A 25810-nucleotide genomic window follows, 5' to 3' on the forward strand; every position below is an offset into this window, starting at 1 on the left:
AAAGAAACATTTGAAAAACAAGCAAAAGACATGCTCAATTCATTTGCACAGAGAGGGTATCCAGAGGAAATAATAACAAAAGCCTATGAGGAGGTGTTATCCCTAGATAGGGAAACACTATTACAAACTAAACCCAAACAACCCATGGAAAAGAATCAACACATTACATTCATATCAACGTATAACAGTCATTCAAATGAAATTAAGAAAATAATTGGAAAAAATTACAAAATACTCAAACAAGACCACCTTTTAGTAGATGTAATTCCACCAAAACCACTGTTCGTGTTTAAGAAAAATAAGACCATAAAAAATTCTCTAGCTCCCAGTTTCCTGAAATCAATAGCAACCACACCTGAGGAGGATGGCCCAAGTACTTGGCTTGGAGGCCAACCAAAAGGTTTCTTCAGGTGCGGTTCATCAAGATGCATAACATGCTAATACATCGAACTCAGGGCGTGCCCCTCTATAGAAGATAAAGAAGGCACTAGTATAAAGATTGATAGTTTCATCAATTGTAATACCAGCTACACCATCTATATGCTAACTTGTGAGTGCAAACTCTTCTATATAGGGCGTACCACAAGGAAAATCAAAATCCGTTTCCTGGAACATAGACGGAACATAATGAAACACATCCAGACGCACAGTGTCTCCCATCACTTCCATGAACACCATGGAGGAGATCCCAAGAGCCTTAGGCTAGTAGGCCTGGAACACGTCACAAGCAGTGGCGTAACAATAGAGGGTGCAGGGGATGCAGTTGCTATGGGGCCCGGCGGCTGGCGGGGCCCGGGCTAAGCAAACATCCCCTGCACCCTTTCAATTTTTAAAGTAATGCTGCGGCAGGCTGACAGTGCCGCTGTCCCGTGTCTCAGGGACAGCGCAGCACTGTAAAAGCGGTAGTCCAGACTCCAGCTAGTCTGTCCTGGCCGGCGCTTAACGTCACTCTCTATAAGTGAACAGCCCCAGCGCGACTGTGCATAGTTTCTGGCGCTGAAGTGATGTGAGGTGTACAGACCAGCGCGGCTGTGAACCAAGACTCGGGAGACCCAGCGCGAGTGCAGCTCCTGGCTCAGCAGGACACAGAGACCCGGCACGGCGCTGATCAGGTGGCGTGCTGTGGAACCCAGACGATGCGGAGACCCGGCAGGGTGAAGACTTGGTGTAGAAAACACACCATGTTGCCAGAGGTACCGTCATCTGCCCGGGGGGGGGGGGGGTTACACAGCGCACAGCGGCACCTGTAAGTAGTGGGGGGTTGGTAGCAGTTATGTAGAGCCATCTATAGGGGTGGGGGTGCCAGTCGTGCTCTCTCCCCCCTCTTTCTTCCCTGCTCTTTTTCCTACTGCACATCTTTCTCTTAGCCCAAACACTCACTCCACCTGTCTCTCTGCCCCTAGTCGTCTCCACTCTCTCCTACCCATGCTTCCTCTCTCTCTCTCTCTCTCTCTCTCTCTCTCTCTCTCTCTCTCTCTCTCTCTCTCCCTCTCTCTCCTCCCCCCCTCTCTCTCTCTCCCCCCCCTCTCTCTCTCTCTCTCCCCCCCTCTCTCTCTCTCTCTCCCCCCCCCTCTCTCTCTCTCCTCCCCCCCTCCCCTCTCTCTCTCACACCTGTGCTCTCTCTCTAGCCCTGTCTCTTCCCTGCACCCTCTCTGACAGTCTATCTCCCCAACTCTACCCGTCACTGTTTCTCTCCTGACACCCTCTCTCCCTCTTTCTTCTGTCACATAGCAAAATCTTGGACGGCCCCCCCCCCCTCGCCCCACATGGGGGGGGGGGCCCGTCCAAGATTTTGCTATGGGGCCCACATCGTTCTAGTTACGCCTCTGGTCACAAGAACTGCACGTGGAGGGGATAGGTATAAAACCTTATGCAGACAAGAGGTGTACTGGATGTACAAAATGGATTCCATACACCCAGGGGGACTAAACGAAGCCGTAGAACTGAACACAGTGATTTAGACACTATGCTAAATACTATGGGCGGTATTCAATGAGGCTGATTCGCCAGATTTTTATGGCGATTTTGTGCTGTAAGGCGAATTTCTGACTAAAACGGTGAATCACCCTATTCAATGACCAGATGGCGAATACATTTGAAGGTTTTTTTCGCCATGATTCACCGAGTAGCAATCGCTATCTTTTTATGGTGAAGTGGAAGGTGAACTTTTAAAATAAAGTGTTTTGTTTTTTACAATTGGTGTAAAAAAATCTGGAATTTTATTCCAGATTTTTTTTTTCTGCTATTTGTATTCATGTGCTGTAAGCACATGAATATATATTAATTTTTTTTTTTTACACAGAGCAGCCAGCAGGGGGCCGGAGCCGAGCTGCTCATTAGATATTCATATATTCACTTCACCCGATCATTACATATGCATGATCGGTTGTAGTGAATATACCCGGTCCCCTGCTGGCTCTCCCGGGGGCAGCCTGTGCTGCCTGGCTCCCGGGGAGCCCACCTCCCCCCCACAAACGTTCTGGGGCAGGCAGGGAGACTTCCATCTCCCTGCCTGCCGCCGTCCTCAGGCTCCCTGTGGCGTCCGCCGCAGGAGCTCAAATTCGCCAGTCAGGGGCAGCGAGCCCCTGACTCGTTGAATACCGGAGCCGGCGAGGCTCCGGAACGCAGCGAGCAGTGGCGAATGTGCAGCGAATCCTAAACAGGATTCGCTGCACGTCGCCAGTATTCACATTGAATACTGCCCTATATGTAATAAAAACATTACTGAGCTCCAAAAACATAAGGGTAATATATGTCTGGACCTACTCCCCTTTACTATGGAAACAACCCCATCTGTCCCCCTGAGTGAAAACTGCAAAAATTCAAAATCTATGACATTTTTCTCTCTCCCTCCCTTTTTCAACATGCAACAGGTGCAAATGGCTTCCTCCTCCCATAGAGGGTATATAACTCCTACAGCATACCTCCCAACTGTCACGATTTCCGCGGGAACGTCCCGATATTCGGGGACGTTCCCGCGTCCCGCCCGGGGCCGCCATTGTCCCGCGGTGGGGGGGACAGTTGGGAGCCCCCCCAGCTTGTCGAGAATAGATGCTGTGCGCATGCGCACAGCATCTATTCAGCGCCGACGAGCGGCGTAAACGGGGGCGTGGCCGGAGTTCGTGTCACCCCGTGAGGCCACGCCCCATTTTCTCGAGGCCACGCCCCCTTTTCGGGAGCCCGCGCGGCTTCGCCGTGCGAACGTCCCGACCTCCCAACTTCATAAGTTGGGAGGTATGCCTACAGTGAACACCCCAGGTATCACCTTGACAAAGCTTATTGCGAAACGCGTTGGTGAAGGGGAGCAGGGACACCCCTACTCTACAGACGCCCCACGTTTTTATCACCCTGAAACCGGACCAGTCTCCAGAATCAATCCTCTCCCAGGAACCAAGTGGCACCACCATCAAGCCCACCAGGTAGAGCACCCCGCAACATCAGGAGCTCCCTGGTTTGGAGACCTACATCTCTCCCAGTACAAACACCTTTGGCATCCCTACATAGGACGATTATCTGGAGACATTATAGGAACGGATAACGGACACTACTACGGCTGGACTGTGGGTGAATATCCCTGCTCTCTGCATTAACTTGTGGTACCCCCAATCTTTTTAATTTATTTATTTTATCGGTACTCTTTACCTAGCACGGCGCCCATCGCGGTCATCGCGGGAATTGAATGCACTAAAAAATCGGGTGCGACGCGACCGACGCGATGCCCGCGATTTCCCATAGGGAACAATGTGAAATATCTCAATTGACCCGATTTTACTGTTCAATGCCTCAATTGACACGATTTTTCCATAGGAAACAATGTTAACTGGCCCACAGAGGCCAAATAGCCACCCTGAAGTGAGAAATGGCCCCCACAATTGTTAACGCCACCCCACGATCAACGTGAACCCTGAAGTGTGGCGAGCGTAGCGAGCCCCACGAGGGGCGGCGGTACGCGTCCTACGACCTTTTCATACCCCCACTATCCACGTCGGCGTGGAGTTGAGTATAGAATAGTGTGGCGAGCGCAGCGAGCCACCGAGCCCGAAGCGCGGCGAGCGCAGCGGATACCTGTGACGCCCGCGAAGGGACGCGTTTACCAGTGAAGGTATCCACGTCCCCTCGCGGGGCTCGCTGCGCTCGCCACGCTTCGGGCTCGGTGGCTCGCTTCGCTCGCCACACTATACTATTCTCAACTCCACGCCGACGTGGATAGTGGAGGTATGAAAAGGTCGTAGGACGCGTACCGCCGCCCCTCGCGGGCTCGCTGTGCTCGCCACGCTTCGGGTTGACGTTGATCGTGGCGTGTCGTTACCAATTGTGGGGGCCATTTCACACTTCAGGGTGGCTATTTGGCCTCTGTGGGCCATTTAACATTGTTTCCTATGGAAAAATCGTGTCAATTGAGGCATTGAACAGTAAAATCGGGTCAATTGAGAAATTTAACATTGTTCCCTATCGGAAATCGCGGGCATCGCGTCAGTCGCGTCGCACCCGATTTTTAGTGCATTCAATGCCCGCGATACCCGCAATTTTTTTACCTGCGATGCCCACGATCAAAATCGTGGGCGCCGTGCTAGGTAAAGAGTACCATTTTATCATACTTTTTTTATATGTATTATTCATAATAAATGTTTTAACTACACCTGTTGCATGCTTCCTAGCGAGTGCGGTCTCAAACCCCCCCTTTTTTCCAGTGCACTAATGGTCGACACCTAAAAGTGGTGGACATACCACAGGTCGACATTGACAGAATGTTGACACAAGCATAAGGTTGACATGGACATAGTCAACACTGAAAACGTTGACATGAGTTTTTCACAGTTTTTTGTTGTTGTTGACCTAGACATTGTCGGCCCACGGACTGGATACCATCAATACAAGATAACCATAAAGGATTAAGCTAAACCTAGAGGATAAGAGGCTAGAATGAGTGACACCTGTACATCGGGCTCCTCTGTGCCATAGACATGATCTGGCGTTTCTGGTGCCCATGGGATAAGGCAATCACCCCTAGCTGTAATCAGGATTACTGACTGGCAGCACCCAGGGCCTAAGAGGATTTGTGGGATTGTTTGGGAAACATGAAACCATTATTTCAATTGAGCCAGTGTTAGAAGAATGAAAATGGGATATAGGAAATCAGCATAAGAGCAGGTATTATAAAAATAACCTAGAAAGAGGAAATGGAAATAGAATTTACTGGTTACATCATTCGGTAAATCGGAAACAAAACAATAACAAACATTGAAATAAATCATTTATAATATTCAACTATTTGTAATTATTGTAAAGCGATTCTGTTATTTATTTTAACTGATGCTGCCAATAAACTATCAGAATCTGGCATGTGACATCAGAATCAGAATCAACTTTATTGGCCATGTATACTAGCGTATACAGGGATTTTTTTGCGGATTACGGTGCAGCTACAAGCAAGGGAAACACAACGGGAGGCGAGACATACAACTTTTTCGCATACATACAGTGGGTGTTTTACGTTTCAATGATAAGCATAGTTAGACAAGCACAGTTGGACGTTACTATTAGCATTAGATTGTCATAGATTGTTTAATTGGCAGATAGCTATTGGAAAGAAGCTTCTCACGGTCCTTATTGGAAAAAGGGGGTGAAAAGGTCGCACAGGGATATATAAAGTTAAAATTTTGTTAGCGGACCCTCATATATTATTTTCTGAAATATTTCTTAGATGAGAGAGGGTGTGCTATCACTGGACACCAAAAGACACAAATTTACAAAAAAGAGAAAGGTGTGTCGCTGGGTGATGCACCTGAAGAATGATTCATTTAAAATTTAACCTTTATTAGTTATATTGTAAAAAAATGTAGCGAAGTATTAGACACACAAATCACACAACACAAAGTGATTTTAAAAGGGATAATATACCCAAACTCTGTATTCTCCCCTTTCTGATCTCCCACTAATATCAGTATGGTGTTTTATTGTGTCATGCACCCACTGGTTTATGTAATAATAATTGTTAGTGACAGGTGTGGGAGCAGACTTAGCTGTCAGCCTGGCCGTAAATATCCAATGTAGGGATTATACCCTTATCAGTGGGGTATTGGATATTTTAATAATCCGCAAATATAACAATGGCGGGTAGCAGGTGGGTGGGCAGTTCAAACCTGTGCCCGGGTGCGGTATCAGGCTTCTGACGTGATCTCTCACTTCACAGTCAGTTCGCCTTACCGCTACCTCCTAGGCGCACACAGTTCCTGCTGCCGCCCGCTGTATGACAGACTGGGCTGAGGCGCATGAGATGAGCGCCAGCAGTCTCAAATCTGTCACGAGGATCAGTGTATCTCGGTGTGGACGCCACACAACGCGACCTCTGGCGCGTGCCCAGTGGAGACTGGCGCACGTGCTGTACTGCGGCTCAGGCTGAATTACAGTTTCACAAATATTTACACATTGGTATGTGGGGAGGGGAATGAGGGAGTCACAACAGATGCTGACAGGGAGTCCTGATGAAGCTCTCTAAGCGTGACTATGGTTGACTATGTTGACATTCGGATAAAGTCTTTCGCAGGTGCCTTCTCGGGCACCGGAACAATGATTGAGCGTTTAAAGCAGGCAGGGACTATACACGTTTCCAATGAGGCAATGAAGATTGCAGCGAAGATGGGGGCGAGCTGCGCTGCACAGGTATTTAGGGTAGATGGGGACACTCCGTCAGGGCCTGCGGCCTTTCTTGGTTTTTAGCCTTTTGAACAGGGTTTCTACTATATTATATCCCTTATCTACTATCTACTTCTGTTATATCCCCTACCTCTTTTTTCAGTATTTCCTATTTATATTCAATTTCGATTTATTCAATTATTACTATTTTTTTAAATGACACTTTTTTTTGTGTGAAAAACAATGGTTAAAATTCAGTTTTCAAAAATGAAATTGAATGAATGTCACTCGAGCTCCGAGAATGTCGCCCGTCAGTTCAATAGTTACCAGTGACGTCACTCAAGCACTGATCGCGCAGCCTGTATGCTAATAAACAGTAACTAGTATAAGCATTTTTGTACGGAGGGGTGCTAATATTTTAGTCTTCAAAAATAGTTCTAAAAGCAATAAATCAGTGAAATAATTTCAGGAATGAATAAAGTAATCATCTGAAGTTTAGTTTTGCCCAACGCACGGAACCTGCTATAACTCTTGTATCTACTGTACTTGTAACTTCAGACGAGTACCATGAATTTTTTCCATAGGAGGAAAAAATATATTTTAACACTTCTGAAAGTAATTAAGATGATATTACCAAAGCCTGACTCATTTTATCTTCCATTTCTGAATGTGGGACTTTGTATTACAGGTATTAAGGTAATTGGAGGACTACGTGAGTTCAGCAGAGAGGAATATGGGGTTTATGTGAAGAGAATCCTTCCTGGCGGAGTGGCCTATTCTGATGGTAAGTCCTGCCTGCACCGTATTGGGGTTTCCTTGACCCAGCAAAGTTTTTCTTCAGTCAGATATAAACCCTCTCCTTTGCTTGCATGGCCTCAGTCTTGTCTCTGTATGCTCCTCTATAAGTGGGATAAACTGTACCACTACCTTCCACGCTTGTTACTTTGCCTTCTGTGCCCGTGTGTACTGTTTCTACCAGCTAACAGATTCTGTTCCAGCTCTCTCTGTCTTTTTCCCTACATGGTTCTATAATCCCTCCTCTGTGTCCAAATTGTAGCCTCTCTAGTGTCAGCCAACCAATTAGCTCCTGTCATTTTTCAAAAATAGCCTGTGACATGGCAGGTAGTAGCTGATTGGCTGGCTGTTTATCACTCTACATTTTATCCCTTTTGAAGCTTAGTGCATCTGGCCCATAGTCTTTTACTCCTCATCAGCCATTACATTTCCATCCACCCAACAGTTTCTGTTGCAAATAATTCTGGTTGATTCGCAAGTCCACCAGACACCACCCTGCAAATGCCGGGTGCCCCCCCTCCCTCACACTTCGCGTATGCTCCAACAGACTGTGCATGGGTGTTTTACATAAACATCCATTGGCAGGCTTTGGGAGAACACCCACATCATTCGATGGCCATTCAGAAGGAAGTGGGCAATGATGTCAGATGGCCACCCCAGCACCCACGTCACCGGGCGATTTCCATGGGAAAGCCCAGTGTTTTCATGGGAACGTCCATGAAGCGCTGGGCGTTCCCATGGGCGCGACTATCAGCCGCCGCCCCACGCCCCCAACGTCTAGAAGCATTAGTAAGACAGCATGAAGAACACTGGGTTCTGTTGGTATCTGATTATACTGGAAAGAAGCTGCACTCATTTTCTTTTAATATATTCATTAAAACGAAATGATCATTCATCAAATTCCATACAAAATACTTTTAAAATGATGTTTTCATTTCAGTATTAATCAAGGCTTTGGGGCATTATTACCAGTAATATTCTAGTTACTTTTCAATCCTGTGGCCAGAACTTGTTCTGTGATTTGTGCTAAAATGTATACAGATATACAAGTACATTTTTATTTCTTGGATGGGAATAGATTGGAAGTCCTGCTTGAGGCCGCCCAGACAGAAATTCATTTGGTGCCATCCTGCTTAAGAACTTAAGCCGGATGTCAACTAATTAATTCCTTGCCGCTTGGGGTGTGCGCCAAATAAGGCTCCAATAACTGAGTGTTCTCATTTCCAATGTCCTTTTAAAGCCCAGATGTGCAGGGGTGTGGGTTGTTAGGTCTACAACAACTAGGTCAATAAGCATTGGGTCGTCACCACTAGGTCGACAGGCAACAAGGTCGACATGGGTCTAGGTCGACATGGGTCTAGGTCGACATGGGTCTAGGTCAACATGGGTCAAGGTCGACATGTGTCTAGGTCGACAAGACATTAGGTCAACACAAGCATTAGGTCGACATGGGCAAGGTCGGCAGTCAAAAGGTCGAAATGGGGTTTTTCACTGTATGTCAACAGTCGACATGGACACAATTTGAAGTGCACCGCATCCCCTTGCTTTGCGAGCGAAGCCTCGCTACGCTGGGCACACTATTTTATTCTCCCGCCACTCCCCAATTGGATTGTAGGGCATGAAATACCACCTGTCGGCACATGTCGGCTCAAAAAGCAGTGAAAAAACCCATGTCGACCTTCTGACTGTCAACCTTGCCCATGTCGACTTAATGCTTGTGTCGACCTAATGACCTGTCAACCTAGACACATTTTAACCTTGACCCATGTTGACCTAAACCCATGGCAACCTTGCTGTGTCGACTCAATGTTTGTCGACCTAGTTGCTGTAGACCTAATGACCGTATCCCATGTGCAGTAAACTTGGAATTGTAAAATAAGTAATTAATGTTTTATTTCTCTATAAGAATTTTTAATGAATAATAGTTGTGGCAGCAAGGATCCAATATTGTAAATTTTTATGGGTGAGTTCATTCAAGGAACTAGTCTGTTCAATTATATAACAGAGGAAAGTCTTCAGATTTCACTTTATTAGACCAAGCACAACAAATGACAAAGAAGCCAAACTGGTGAATGAAAAGTGTCCTCTGATATTGGTGGTTCTGCTGTAGGTGTTCTGCTGTGTGAATAAAACTATTGATTTTGCTGATCACTAAATATTGTAATACAGGTTGAGTATCCCCTATCCGTGCATCCCCTATCCGAATTATTCCAAAAACCGTGGTTTTTTGAATCATTCGAATTTTTTTTTTTTTTTTTTTAACCCCCCCTAACCCTCTTTTCATACTTACCAAGTCCCAGGGCGTCCACAGCAGGCCTCCGGCATCTTCTCCAGGGTCTCCAGCGGTCCCAGGAATGCATTGCGCGAGTGTGCGCGCGCGCCGGTGACGTCACCGGTGCGCGCGCACACTCGCGCAATGCATTCCTGGGACCGCTGGAGACCAGGAGAAGATGCCGGAGGCCTGCTGTGGACGCCCGGGGACTGCGCGGACACCGAGGGACCACCGGACACCTTCAGGGGACAGGTAAGTATGGCTACAAAAATTTATTCTAAAAACCGGAAAATTCCCCTATCCGGAATGCTCGTGGTCCCGAGCATTTCGGATAGGGGATACTCAACCTGTACCCAGTTCTCACTGCAGGCAAATTCCCGGGTCTATCATGTCGACCCGGGAATTTGCCTTTTAACACGGGTTTTTCTGCAGTATGAACGGGTCACATACCCGGATCTCATACATGGGTAAAACCCTTCTTTTTACCCGTGTCTGAGATCCGGGTATGCAGACACGGGTTGACCCGTTCACACTGCAGAAAAACCCGTGTTAAAAGGCAAATTACCGGGTAGAACTTCTTCACCGGGGAATTTGCCTTGCAGTGAGAACGTGGGGGAAAGCCGTGTATTTCTCACTGGCAGTGAGAACACGGTATTAGATGCCTCCCCTATTGTAAAGCTTTTTCACAATCTCCAATTCTAGGGGCCAATTTATCAACAAGTGATAAAGCTAGTTGTGAATGATAAAACTCACTGCGTATGATAAATGGTGCACTAGCCAATCAGTTCCCAAAAAATGTTTCAAACAGATGGCAGTTAGGAGCTGATTCAAGCACAATTTGTCACAAGCAAAAAAAAAATCTCATTCATGAGTTGTATCACTAGTTGATAAATGAGCCCCTAATATTTATTTTAAGGTGAGTGTATTTTTTTCGGAGAACAATCCACAAATATGATTCTTACTAGTCTTATTATGTTAGGACTATGGGCCTAGTTCAGCATGGATTGCTAATTTGAGAAAACGGAACACAGCGAGCGTACATGCAGGGCCAGTTTAACTTCATTATAGGCCCTGGGAAAACAATACTCTGCGGGACCTAGACACACCCATTTATGGAAACCAATACAATTTTTTTTAACTTACCCCTCCTGCGGTCCTGCACCATCTCTCCCAACAGTGAAGGGGTGCCAGCACTCTAATTAATGCATAGTTCCTGCCACCCACTATCACAATCCTGACAGCCTTTCACTGACTGCAGGCTGGGAGGCAATTATATCATCCTGCTTTAACACTCTGGTTGCGTGACCTCCACGCACCCCAGCTTGGAGACCCCTAGAATTGTGGAGCCAAGAGCCACTTCCCAGTTTGCCTATATGTTAAGATACATATATGCTGGGCCTAGCACTATTTGTGGGAGTAATCTAGCGCTAGATGAAGTATTAAAGCATATAAAACATGTTTCTGATGTCATATGCAGTCATCCCCCCGAAATGCAGTGAACTGCAATTATAATGCTGTCATCCCATCAGTTGCATTGATATAATGAAACATTTTGGAGATAAACCCCACTGAAGTAATTTATTACATTTATACATAAAAAGAAAAGAAAAACATTTTTCCATGTTTTTGGTGACAGATATATCTTTCAGAGATTTTGGCAAAGTCTTTTGAAATGAAAATCTTCTAGTGTGTATGGGCCTTTAGGCCCATACACACTGGGTGACTTTGAGCTGAAAGTCGCTCCAAACAGCAGGTTTGAGCAGCTTTCAGCTCAAAGCCGCCCAGTGTGTATGGCCCGGCGATGAGCGCTGCTACGCGCTCCCGCAACATCGCCGGGAAAGCCGCTCATCTGCTGGTTATACCAGCAGATGAGCGGCATTCAGGATGGCTTTGCATAGCGCTGCGCTATGCAATGCCTTCCTCTCCCCTCCGTCGGTGCCGGGCAGGGGGAAAGCCGCTCAGTGTGTATGCATAGTCGCCCAGTGTGTATGGACCTCAAGGGTTACCCGTGTATGGTACAGGTAGCCTGGGATTTCTGGCCTCCACCTTAATCTCAAAGTGGCTACAAACTGTTACCATTACAACTGTGTCTTTATTACTAAAGTGGTGTGGACCACACATGTCAGCTTGCTCTTCTTCTCTGCCAAATAGTACTGCAAGTCATTTATTCTTTTCTTCTCAACCCAACCACCAAGCTGCATCTTCTCCCAATCTGCTTTATGTTCTGTTTGTCCGAACCTAATGTACATTTCCTCCTCCACTGATCTAGTGTCTAATTCTGGGCTTCTTCTCCGGTCTAGTGTTCTTGACCCAGTTGCCTTCTCCCCTACCCAGAGGCTCCTTGTCCTGTCCTGCTCTGCTCTGTCTTCTACTGAACAGGACAGATGCTTGGTCCAGTGTGTATAATATCTTCCATGCAACAATGTCCTCCTGTTATAGGCTGTGCTGCAACAAAATTCATTTATAATTTTTTTAAGGACGGCTGCAGCCTGGGGACCAGATTCTGGAGGTGAATGGAGAGAGTTTGCTGAGAGTGTCCAATGACAGGTAAGTAATAGTACACAGCACATACAGTACATGCGTCTGTCAGTAATGATGCAGTATCACATAAACTGCAGGTGGCGGGCAGTGTCTGTGTGTGTGTGAGATCCACAGCGCTGATGGTTGCACATTGGCCCTTATTCTGGTTCACTCGCAAAGGCAAATTCCTTTTCAAATGGACAAAACCATGTGCACTGCAGGTGGGGCAGATGTAACTTGTGCACAGAGAATTAGATTTGGGTGGGGTTTTACTTCAAAGTGAGATCTATATTGCAGTGTAAAAATAAAGCAGCCAGTATTTACCCTGCACAGAAAAAAAATAACCCACCCAAATCTAATTCTCTCTGCACATGTTACATCTGCCCCACCTGCAGTGCTAATCTAAGGTACCAGGGAGTGACTTTAGATTAGCGAGCGCTTCAGAAATCATTCGATGGTCGGCTACCATCGAATGATTTCGGGCACCCACACAAGCTGTGAATGGATGTATATGCAATTCATCCATTCACAGCGTGCGGGGGAAAATCTGTGAATAGCTGTGGCGATTGGCGGGCGACACTACAAGGCTTGCAAAGCAGAAAACTAAAGCTGATTTGCGAGACAGCCAGAATGAGGGCCTATATTAGGTGCATAGTAGTAAAACACCAGAATTGGCCAATGGGCATTAAAAAGTGCAGGAATACATTTGAAATATAAATGTACAGTATATACAACTTAAAGTCAAAGCCCCTTTTTAGCAGATTAGCTCTGGATATAAAACCTGGACTGGGACATCTCCAGTGATCAGCAGCAATTACCAGGTGGTCATTGCAGTCCCAGGAGGAAGGTTGATGGGTATCCACTGATGTATTAAGTGATCCTTGGGGATGAGATAGACCACCGAACCATTGTTAATGATATCCTTCAGTGTTTAACCTGCAAATCATCCGTTTCGCAGCACGTCCGATATCTTAGCAAATTCCTCAGTGCCTCATATTGTATAATGTGTATGGGGCATTACTGTCTATCACTGATTTCTGTCACTCTCTTTCTCCACAGGGCTGTAGACATTTTGCGGACAGCATCTTCAACCAGCTACATGCGACTCCTCATTGCCCGCGATGATGAAGCCAGGTGGGCAAGTGATTCTCTTTTGTGATGCCTTCATTTTCATTTGACACTTTAGTCAAAGAACCCATATTGGTTTGGGCCTTGACATTGGCAGGACCTATAACATGGCACTTAGTGACATGGTCTCCCGATAGGGTTACCACCTCATCCTTTTAATTCTGGACACATATATTAATTACACAGGTTCTGTGGCAGTTTAAAACCAGGTGAAATGGAGTCTTGAAGTCAGCCAGCCACAGAACCTGTGTAATCAATGTGTCCGGAATTAAAGGGATGAGGTGGTAACCCTATCTCCAGACATCATTGCCTAGCAACCCCATCACACCCCTCAGAAACACCCCCTGTCACCCTGTACCTGCAGGATAAAGGTGCATCAGGGAGCTGCGCATGAGCAAGAAGGTGCAGGCTTAAGGTTGCACATCTGGCAAGCTTCTTGGGGTCATTGGGGGTTATTCAGACCGGATCACTGCTGGCGGGCATCTGCACTTGCTGAGTAGGTTTTTGCAAGCCTGCTCCAATTGCCTCTCTGGAGTTACGCCTGTGGGCCTTGGTCACCATTCTAATAAACCAGCAGCTTACAGCAGACAGTACATCAGGTGTAGGCAACATATGGCAGTTGTTAAACTACGAGTCTCAGATTGACAATTGCTGGGGCGCTAGAGGATTCGGAACTTTCTGTGATTTTATTGGAGTGCTATGAAAGCAGAAGAGGGAGGAGGACCCTGCCTGTATAGATGCGTACACACTAGACAATAAATGTTATTGATCGTGCATATCGTCTAGTGTGTATGCACTATATCATTTACGATGTGCGCTCCCGTGGGTCGTTAACAATGTCCTCTAACTTCCTGCATGTACAGACGGAGGACATCATTAATCAATCCTGCTCCCAGTCCATCACCACAGTGTGGTAATAGGCCTGTAAGAGGCTATGGGGGACCAGTCAAGTGACGTGATTGGCTAAACACACAATACTACATTTTAAATTTCAGTTTTATGTGGACTCTCTGCCTCATGATCAGGGTGGGGGGGGGGGGGGGGGGGGAGTGGAACCTCCGAGATGCTGGGCTGCCACCAGACTTCCCTTGCACTGTGACTAGATACAGCGCTGCCCATTGTGTCCAGGCCTGGTCGCTACCCGGGTTGTGTTTCTAGGTAACTAGACCTCAGGGCCATGGGCATAACTAGAGCTTTGTGGGCCCCATAGCAAAATTTTAAAAGGGCCCCCAGCAGTCTTCCACAATGAGGGGGGGGGGGTGGGGTCAACATAGCAGAGGGATGGGGTATGACAGAGTGAAAGGCAGCAGACTGGAAAGGGGAGGCCCTTTAAAAAAAAAAAATTCCGTATAACCAGTAAAGAGACAGCATGCACCTTAGGCGCGTTGCACAAAATAGGACAATAGGGACAGGACAATGGACATAGAACAATAGGGACAGGACATTAGGAACAAGCACAGGACAATAGGCAAAAGGACAATGGGGACAGGACAATATGCATAGAACAATAGTGACAGGACAATGGGCACAAACACAGGACAATGGACATAGGACAATAGGGACAGGACAATGGGCATAGGACAAAAGGGACAGGACATTCAATAAGTACAGAACAATAAGCATAAGCACAAGGACAATACCTCCTCACCACTTATCATGCCTTGAATTGGAGGATCTAGAAATAGGACTTTATTACAGAATTTTGTCTTGTGTGAAACCTTCCATTGAACGTCCTCCTAATTTAGCTCTTGCCATCCACACACGCTGGCATCTGTTGCTAGGAGAGACCTGACGGCATGAGACCAGATGTGTCCTCTCCCATCAGAAGGATACGCGTCTCAGTAGGGGGATCATTTGGTTCATCCAGTTCACTCTGCTACACCCATAGCCATACCATGCAGCTTCGCAGGGATTGCCTACCCACAACTCCCCCCCCCCCCCTCACACTGGCTCATGACCAGCTCTTAGCCAAGTCATTGGCTGACTAGGTGAATAATCTGTGTCCTGGTGGGAGGAGGAGTCCTTGACTCTGCGGCAGTATTATCTCAATTATAGGCAATCCAGGCAGCTGCAATTTTAGGCGCCTTCGAGCAGGGGCGGATGGTGGTCACCCTATCAGAGCGGAGAGGCAGCCTCTCAGCCTAAAGTCAGATGTGAATGGTTGTCAGCAAGCTGATTGGTGGATGGTTGTAGCTATCCACCAATTAGAGTGCTGAAAGCCATTCCCTGTATGCATGAGGAGCAATGGTGCTGTACTTGAAGGAGGGGCAAGTTATGTTTTTTTGTTAATAGGTGGCTATGAATAATTGTGCAGGGGCGGCTTTACCGGTTGCAGCATCCCCTGTGCTGGCTCCTTGGCAAGTCTATGGCTACACCTAAAATTGTGCTGTTTAATACAAGCTTCTCTTCAAAAGCCCCATACACACTAGGGCCATTATTCTGGTTCACTCGCAAAGGCAAATTCCTTCTCAAATGGACAAAACTATGTGTCCTTACATTTGAAGAGATAGTTGTATACAGATGGTGCACCTGTCAGTGTTGCGAGGGCTGGCGATAGGATCACCAGCCCTCGCCAGCCGCCTGGCCCCGCCATCCGTTGGAAGGGGGTGCGCACGCACAAGATGCTCGTGTGCCCCTATCCGATGGAGCTTCCTGCTGCCGTTCGCCACCTCCCGTCACCGGTCCCGGCCGCCTCCCCACTCCTAACCCTGCCCATCTCCCTGAAGAGGTGACTGGCATGGTTTCCGCCGCCAAGTGACTGGGGCACGTGTGTGTGTGTGAGACGCTCGTGCATCCCAGTCTGATGGAGTCCCTCTCAGCCAATGATCACCAGCGAGCACTGAGGCTAATAGAGAGGGTCTCCATCTGTATGCTTTCCCCAATACAACCCCATACACGCTATCCAACGCAGGCCACGGCCCATGTAGTTAACCATATCAGCCGCGGGCAGCTGATATTGTCCCTACACGCTGATCGATATCGGCCGCCGATATCATTCGTCACATCACTTGGGCCTGCTAAACATGCAGGTAATTCGGCTGTATAACAAACTGCATGTACAGAACACACCAATCATCGTTAACGACATGCGGGAGCGTGCATCGTTAACGATATTGAGTGTCCACACTAGATGATAATTGTGAACAAATTCGCTTAGAACCCCCTTTCTGAGGGGGTTCTAAGCGATGAGACTGTAATGTTATTTGGTTTTACTGTTGTTGGTTTTCTTTGCCTCTCGTACCAAAATATCCACAATATATTGTGACATCCAGCAAATTGTCATTATTTGTTTCTTTAAAGTTTATAAATCAAAATTTAAAAAAAAATCTATATATTTGATACCAACGCTAAATACTGCTCAAGGCTTGATGACGTTCTTAGAAGAAGTAATTTGGATCCTGAAGCAGACATCCCCTTCATTATCCGCAGGACATATTATGGGATAAAGTAGGGATGTCCAGAGTCAGACCCCCTGGGGTGTAATCCGCTCTACAAGGGCCATTCTGCTGACAGATTTGTTGCTCAGTGATTGTAATGTAATAAAAACATCCTCTGTGCTTGACCTACAGGGAATAAAGAGAAATCTTTAACCCCTTCCCATATAGACGGACCACATGAATATTTTCTGTTAGCTTCTGTATAAACTGAGGCCGGCATAAGAAGAGACCAACGCCACAAAATACTGGGTCACCCTTATATTCAGCTTGAATTAAAAAAAAAATCTATGATTTAAATGATATTATTAGGCTAGAGCTGATGTATTAAACCTTTTAGTTCCAACATCCCTCTGAGAAATTTCAAAATATCCACTAAAAATGCCTAAAAATGTTATATAAATTCAAATAAAAAATTTGTAAAATAAAATTATATTTTCTATATAAGGAAAACATTACAGGTCAATATGATGAATACAAATGTTTGCTGGGCAATTTTCACACCTATATTGACAAATTTACTTGGCACGAGTTAAACCTGGTGAAGTGATAAAGTGGAAGATGATAATGCACCAACTCTTAACTGTCAAACTTTTCAAACATAGCTGAGTTGGCTGGTGCGTTATCATCTTCCACTTTATCTTGGCTTTATTACTTCACCAGGCACCAGATCTGAGATTAGATATCAGATATATATATATCTAGCTGAAGTACCTGGCATTGCCGAGTTTAAATCTTGAAGTCATTAAGATATCAGTGGGTTGCAAGTAACTGCTTAGCAGCTACTCCACCACACCCATGAGGTGGCTGCCCAGTGGTTTTTTTTTTTTTTTGGGGGGGGGGGGGGGGGAGTGTTGCTAGTAATTTTAATACCCTAAATACTTTTTGCTCAGTTCTATAATCACTTTTACTATGCAAGATGGTTTTAATATTTTCCTTTTGTTATCAATGTTGGTATTCCATGGATTTTGGGTCACAGTTTTTTGTCTTCCCACCTTCATTTCTCTGCCATACCCCCTGATTGGCTTTTCATTTATGAGTACCCCCTCCTCTCAATTAGAAATATCCACAGAACTTTCAAGTGGAGTATGCGTGTGCTTATATTAAGGAATAGCGGAGGAGTAGTGTGTGGTCTGGAATCGGGTCCCTCTGTGTCTGGCCGCTGGCTGTGTACTGTCTCCAGGGATCCCGCTAACAGCTGTAGGATTAATGCCGCTGCTTCCTCCACCCGTGTCAGCGCAGGGCAGATGATCGCTAATGTCTGAGGACAGCGCGGGTAGCTCCCAGTGGATTGCTGATTGGCAAAAGGAGACATGGTTATTCTCCATGGCAATGGGAGACTTCTTTCGCCTTTGGGAGACTTCTTCTTCCGCCATTACCAATATTGTTTTCAAGTACCCCCCAACCGGTCTGCAGTGTACTCTCAGGGTTATGAGTACCCCAGGTTGGGACCCGCTGTTTTATGTAATTGATTTATTTATCCTGATGTAAGGTTATTTCAGTTATTACAGTTTTCATCCAACTCATTCCAGGAATAGATATCAGATATATGATTTATATGAAATATGTTGGTTGTTATTCTGTGTTATAGGAAGGAGTTCTCCGAACTGCTGGAGAAATGCAGCCAGCACAGTGACTCTGAATCTTCCCGGAGTTCTCCCATCATGCACAGCAGTGAGTATGACACCAGACCTTGCAGCAATGTATATGGGATAATGAATCACCTACTATGCCAAATATACATAGTACAAGTTCTGCAACCATATAATAGCACAAGAACAAAGGTGGGGGCTAAGGAACTCCCAACTGGAAAAAACCACTGGCCCTGGCTCGGCCTAATGGGGGTTATTAGGTGGCAGGGGGAAATGAGTCCCCACCTCTCCAGGACCACTTTATACCCTGGATATAACCAATTTTTTTGACCATCTTTGTCTGTTTTTCAGTGTTTGGGAGCAAATTATCAATTGTCATTTGCACCATTATATATCCAGATTTATGTTCCAACCAGTCAGATTGGACATAAATCTTTAGGTGTATACTCAGTCTAAAGCCCCATACACAATATACAGAAGTTGACAGGTTTGAAACTGCGCCAAGAGCAGCTATATAAAGACCATCAAAAATGTAAGTCGCCAAGGGCCAGATTCTCTAAGCTTCAAAAGTGATAAAATGGAGAGTGATAAACAGCCAGCCAATCAGCTCCTGTCTGACATTTTTCAAACACAGTCTGTGACATGGCAGGTAGGAGCTGATTGGCTAGCTGTTTATCACTCTCCATTTTATCACTTTTGAAGCTTAGAGAATCTGGCCCCAAACCTCCTAAAACAAAATTGCAAAACACAGAAAGGTTGATGGCGTCATTAAACGCTCTTATCACCTGATATCCAAAGTGTATGGTAACTTCGTCCTTGTTAAAGTCCTTCTCTACGAGGTTCCCTCCTTGTTTTTCAATGGTAGTACATAACAAAAGAGGAAAAATAATATATATAGTGTAGTATGTCTAGGACTGAAAATGTTCATCAAAAGGGATGCAAATCTTCCCCCTATAGGTGTTGTTGATCTATTGCTCTTACGGGATCACCACAGTGTAGACTTGAAAGTGCTTACATGAAGCATACATTCATACAGAAGTTCGGAAACATATAAAGGTTTCTTTAAAACGTTCACATACACCACAGAAAGAAAATACAATAGGTGCTCACACAATCGCATACATAAACTTGATGTATCTCCGCATATAAAGGTTTCTTTAAAATAACTCCTCCTGGTTCCAAGGTAGTTTTTTCCTTTTTGTTCTCAAATAAGTACACAGTAAAAATTGCAGGTATCACATAGGATAGAAAACAGTTTGTACCAAGACTGCAGCATCGGTGACAATGAACCCGAAAACGCTCACCTTTAGGCAGACTAGAAACTGGCTATGTGGACCTGTTCTTTAAAATACAAACACACCAACGCTTTCGACATGAAAATGTATTTTTCAAAACAATGACCGCATGTTAGGAGTGGGAGCCAGATGACGTCACTGAAAAATATAAACTTAACAATATTGTTCAGTGTGTATGCACGATATGGTTTGTCCAGGATACCGGGAAGTTCAAGGGATATCGTTCGACAATCGCTCACGGAGCATATCATCTACTGTGTACCTGGCGTATGTCACATGGTGCACAATATTCCGGTGGTGTCAGCGTTATGAGGTGGGACACGAGAGCATCAAGGACTTGCCACTTACTGGGCAGGTGCACGTTGTCACCAACCCTGCCACGATTTCGCCTGTGGAGGATCTCATTAGTCAGAATCGTCCGATCACCACACGTGAAATTGCTGCTGCACAGCAATGGCCATGGCAGCAATGTCACGTGTGGTGATTCAGCGACTCGTGCAAATGAGATCCTCCGCAGCCAAAATCGTGTGGAGACGTATAGGTAGGATGAAACTAAATGTGGCCCTGGAAAATTTTTCAAGAAGTTCTCTTACATGGGTGGCACCAAATCAAATGTAGGCAGAAACAAATGGGCTGGTTTAATGCATCATTAAACCTTTGTGGAAGCCGTTGGTTTGAATATGCATGGCAGTCTAGTGACACCTAAACCTTTAATCTGCTGTGACAAACCACATGTCACAATACTCCACCTTCCCCCATTGAGACTGACCACAGACCCCAAACCTTCATCAAGCAGACAAACAACTCATTAGCATAACCCCCTGACTATCATAAATATCCCCACCCCTGTGGAACCCAGAAACACCTCAGAATTTATTATACCCCCAGATAACACCCACACTTTATATAAGATTTGCAGCATCGGGTACTCTGCTCTGTGAACCGGCAAAGGTTGTTTGTGTGGGAGAGAGTAGGTGTTAAAATGAAAGACATATCTATATATCTGATTGATTATTGATAATGAGACCAACAAAAAGACATTATGCATAGTCTTAAAGATAGAAAATCTGTAAGACATTTCAAGCCCACAATGTGAAAGTGGTAGTGAGAATGGTAGTTGTTGCCATTTATTTATTTTTATTCTTTATGTATTCACCCTGTAATGTGGATAGACCATAACATTATCTTGGAAGCTCTTTTGATGGTAACTCAGTCAACCAGGCAAATGTTTATTGGCATTTTTGGTTACATTAATGTTTTCTTTGTTTTCTTTGTGATAGGCCGATACCTGGAGAGTACCTCCTCCGAGTCCTCATCACGCTCCCAGAGTCCTTTACTGCTCAGCCCTGCCAGCTCCCATAGCCACTTTGGGGGGAGTGCTGGTGTTTCTCCATATTATACTACAAGGTATGGTGTATGCTAAACAAACATACAATACAATGATATATATTGGTACAATAAAATGGTCTCTACAACATACCTAGTATGTAATGGTATATAACAATACATAGATATATACTATAAACCAACAAAAAGCTATACAGCGATTTCGCTGCTATGGATGGAGAAGTAAGTACATTAAGATATATAAATATAATAAACAGTTACTAATAACATTCAAAACTTTGGATAAAGTGTAAGTTTCAGTGTAATGCAGAGATAGGAACCTTCTGCCCTCCAGCTGTTGTTGAACTACACATCCCCGAATGCTTTGCTACAGTTTTAGCATGGCTAAATAGCAAATCTGTAGCAGTGCATGCTGGGATATGTAGTTCAGCAAAATCGGAAGGACCAAAGTTTCCTCATCCTTGATGTAATGGTTAGAATTACTGCATCACAGGACTGAGGTCATGGGTTTGATTCCCACCATGGCCCTAACTGTGCAGAGTTTGTATATTCTCCCTGTGCTTCCGTGGGTTTCCTCTGGGTACTCTGGTTTCCTCCCACTATCCAAATCTATACCGGTAGATTAAAAATGAACCCTAGAATGTCTGTGTGTGCGTGTACATGTGATAGGGTATATAGATTGTAAGCTCCACTTGGGGCAGGGAGTGATATGAATTTTCAAATATTCTCTGTAAGGCGCTGCAGAATATGTGTGCGCTATATAAGAAGCTGTCTTAATAAGAAAATGACCCTACATCACTCCGTGTGTAGGGGCCATAGCGATGCACGGTGCTATCACCAGGCCATGCAGGATAAATCTAGTCAGATTGCCGGACAGGGTCAGATCGCTCAGAGCACATCAATGACACATTGCTGTGCAGCATTGTGTGCTGGGTGATCTAGCATCGCTCAGATCGCCCAGCAGAGTCTCCCCGAGTATGGCCCTGTTAGCCATGTCAATAGCTGTGGTCACTGCTGCGCTACGGAAACGACTTGTTTCCCTGTGATCATAAGGTCATTACTGTTGGTACTATTAGGATATCCCCCTAAGATGTTACAGCATGTTTTCCAAATGACATTTAATGCTGGATTGCACAGATAACATATTCTATTAATTATTACATTACAAATATGTCTATCTTTGCAAATCTCTAAGCATTGTGGCATGATGCGGTTATCAAGCTGTTATCTCTGGAGATACATTAATATGCTTTTACTAAACGTACTCATAATTCAACTTTACAGGATTACACAATCTCACACTCCATCATACCGATTGGTTCTCTTAGTGTAATGTTAAGGGGCCCATACACCATTGGGGGTGATCCTCCGATCCCTCAAACTGCCGTTTCGCCGACTGCATGCGCCGATCAGTAGGCATCGATGCGGGTCAATACGTCGGAGATTCGGGGATATTAAGCATGTTAAAAAGTAGCAATTCCACAGAGAATCTGATCTGGTTTCTATGGGCAACATCCCATCTTAGTAAATTTACCCCTATGAGTGCATGTTCGATGGTCTGCAGGCAAATTTAATATATACATACATCAAACAACTGACATTGTAATACAAAGGTAGGCCCACATTCCAGAAAGTAATCTAAATCATGTTATCTTGGATACAGACATAAATTCAAGACCCTTTTCCTCAGTGATGGGATTTGCTGTGACTTTAATTACATCCCTTTTATTGTACTTTGTATTCAGTGACTCATCCATCCAGAATATTTCCATTCTTAAGTCTACCGGCCTGGGCCTAGTGATCAGCGGTGGTTCCAATCGTCAGGAAGGGCCGTTGGTCTATGTACAGGAGGTGTTACCAGACGGAGATAGTTCCCGGGTAAGTGTGTCAGCAATGTTAGCAACAGTCCCATAATTGACCATTGGCTCCCTCAACTAAGGACCTTTGGGATCTTTTCTAGGATGGGCGGCTACGACCAGGAGATCAGCTGGTTTCTATCAACAAAGACTCACTGATTGGAGTCACCAATGAGGAAGCCAAACGGGTTCTGTCCAGGTCCAGGTTTAGGTGAGTGTCTGCGATTTCCGTCTGGCTACCTGTGGATGCTATACTGTCAAATATAGAATAGATCCACCCAAAATTAAAATTGTAGTTTTGGTCAGAGCTCAAAATATTAACCAGACTAACCTTCTGAAGTGGACAATTGGAGCTGTTGCACATAGCAGCCAATCAGGTGCCAAATATATCACATTTCACAATCTGATTGGTTTCTACTTGTCCTAGCAGTGTTTATTATTAGCAGCAGAGATGTTCCTCAGACCTGGCATGCTTCTACTAGAGAGGAGCTGCTCTCTTATATACTGTATTGTGGTCTTAATAAACTTTATTTCAAGTTACATAAATGGAAGGATTGACAAGGGTTCGTTGTGAATGCCAACCGCCTGTTGTCGAAGCTCTTCTCTTCACATTTCACTTACAGCTCTCAGCATACTTATCTCCGTCTTTGGCCACCAGCCCCTAGTAGTACGTTGATCACGTCCTCACTACTTACATCTAAGCTGTAATGTGTATTGAATTGTGGTGCTCTTTTTACCTGTACTCTATTTTTGTTATTTACTGTAATGCTAAGTTTGGTCTCCCCGTACTGTTCCTTTGTACAGTGCAGCGAAACACTTGTGGCACCTTAGCAAGTCTTGGAGAATGAGATAAAAACCAACCAGTCAGCTCCTAACTGCGATGTTACAAGCTGTGTTTAAAAAACCCTGGGGCTGATTGGTTGGCACTCCCCCCCCCCCCCCCCACACACACACACACACACTTTATCTCCCAAGTCTTAGTACATCTGCCCCTACTATCTGGGTGGTGGACCACACAGAGCCGGCATACTTTATTCCACCGTGGAAGTTCTAATCTCTGTCTTGCTTTTAAATTATACCATGTAACATTTAGAGAGGAGTTGTATGTAACCTTGGGGCCTTGGCCTTACATCAGGCTATTATTAAATTCTTTAAACTTTTCATCTTTCTTCTAAGACAGGACAGCTGCACAGATGTGTCCTTTATCCCAAACACTGGGCGTGTTCCCGGTGTCTCCAGTGCCAATAGCTCTAGTTCCTTGCAGCACAGGATGCTGGGAAACGGTCTGGGCTCCTGCAGGCTTAAAGTCCACATCCGGTCTCCAGAGGTAAGATAGTACACACTCCAAAGGGGATATGTATCATAGCTCCCAAAGGCGCAAAGCATAGAAGTTTCCCAGATCAACCAATCAGACTCCTAGCATTTATCTAGCAGTCTATATAATGAAACTTAGAAACTGATTGGTTGCCAGGGTATTGTTAGCTGTAATGTGCATGTACTGTAGTGCAAAGGGTGTGTCTGCATGTAACATCCTGACTCCATTGTTTTTTAGTGCCGACATGAAAATAATGTGCCTTCTCCATCTCTCGACATCTGCCCCCCTGAACTTACCATCTCAGGTAGGAAGTATTTTTTTTTTTAGGAACTCTTATGATGTCTGGGCATAATAAACGGGAAGTTCACTTTGGTACAACACCAGTCTGACTAATAACTTAACTGCCCCCTTGTGGTAAGTTTCTACCCAGAGATACCCTGATGTTTTTTGCTTTGATCTTGTAGTGCTGTGGGAGGGAGTATATCTTGTTTTCCCCTATAGAGCGTAACTGAGGTTATCTGGGTAGCTCTATCAGAGAATCATGGATGGGTTCTATCTCCCTGAGCTGTAAGCCTGCATGGTGACTTCGCATAGCAGTGGACATCTGAAGACACTGAGATGGAAATTCTAGGCTGTAGCTCACAGAAGAAATGTATCCAGCAGTCTAAAGAGTGACGAAGTGCAACCAATCAGCTTTTACCTATCATCTATGGAATGTATTTGATAAATGCTAACTGGATGCTGATTACTATTAATAGCTTCTCCATGCGTTAGAAGGTTGGATACATGTCCTGCAAAGTCCTTAATCAGATTTCAGCAGTCAAGTGTAGCCAACCTCAATAAAGCTAAAATTTGATGGTTGCCATGGAATGTTGTGTTGTACAATTGAGCACCTGTGTCCTTTAACCTTTATCTTATTTATATTGGACCCAGTTGGGCTCCCTAACTCATATAATACATGCAACTCACATTCCAGCTCCAGGATCCCCACTTAATCACAGAACATCGCCAGGGAACAAACAGAAGGTCACGTTAGATCCCCATGTCCGGCTCAAAAAGGACAAACTAGACTTGGTAAGTGTTATGGTACTTATGTATTATCTGGGCTCCCATGTTAAATGCACCCCATTTTTTCATACCCCTACTATCCAACTACGCATGGAGTTGATTTTATATAGTGTGGCGAGCGCAGCGAGCCACCGTGCCCGAAGTGTGGCGAGCGCAGCGAGCCCCGCGAGGGGATGCGGTCTCATAAGAAAAACGGGAGCCCAGATATTACATAAGTACCATTAAATTTGATGTGGGGGGAGGGGGGCATTGTAACAGCATGGAAACACAGCTAATGGTACTTCCCCCATCGTGACCCTATCTAACTCTGGACTCATGGATTTTTGGAGGCAGACCTATGTGTCCATATGTGATTCCTGCTACAGTTCTGCTACATGATGAACTTAAATCACAACCATATATTCGGGGGATGACATCTCTATAGAACTCTGTTCTGACCCCCTGGTTCCCCCGGCCATCTCTATAGAGCCATAGCCAGCGCTGTCTTTAGGTGAAGCCATGTGGTCACCTAAGACCACAATAACATTCTAAGGAGTAGAAAATATCAGCTAC

At 45.2% G+C, this 25810-nt stretch overlaps 1 protein-coding gene across 4 annotated transcripts in view; it reads left to right on the forward strand.

Moving 5' to 3' along the window:
* LOC146019438 (syntaxin-binding protein 4-like) overlaps positions 1-25810 on the forward strand; it is a 95333-nt gene that overhangs the window by 48818 nt on the left and 20705 nt on the right. For 3 of the 4 annotated variants that reach the window (XM_083151974.1, XM_083151975.1, XM_083151976.1), the window contains exons 3-12: positions 7325-7420; positions 12181-12250; positions 13283-13357; positions 18377-18459; positions 20953-21079; positions 22765-22897; positions 22980-23086; positions 24052-24202; positions 24428-24494; positions 25167-25264. In XM_083151974.1, the coding sequence (XP_083008100.1) occupies positions 7325-7420; positions 12181-12250; positions 13283-13357; positions 18377-18459; positions 20953-21079; positions 22765-22897; positions 22980-23086; positions 24052-24202; positions 24428-24494; positions 25167-25264 (1007 nt within the window). Of the gene's footprint in view, positions 1-7324; positions 7421-12180; positions 12251-13282; positions 13358-18376; positions 18460-20952; positions 21080-22764; positions 22898-22979; positions 23087-24051; positions 24203-24427; positions 24495-25166; positions 25265-25810 lie in introns of those variants that run through there. The other variant, XM_083151978.1, reaches the window with a different exon arrangement.

Source organism: Crinia signifera, chromosome 7 (assembly GCF_055691185.1).
Source record: "Crinia signifera chromosome 7, ASM5569118v1, whole genome shotgun sequence".
Lineage (NCBI taxonomy): Eukaryota > Metazoa > Chordata > Amphibia > Anura > Myobatrachidae > Crinia > Crinia signifera.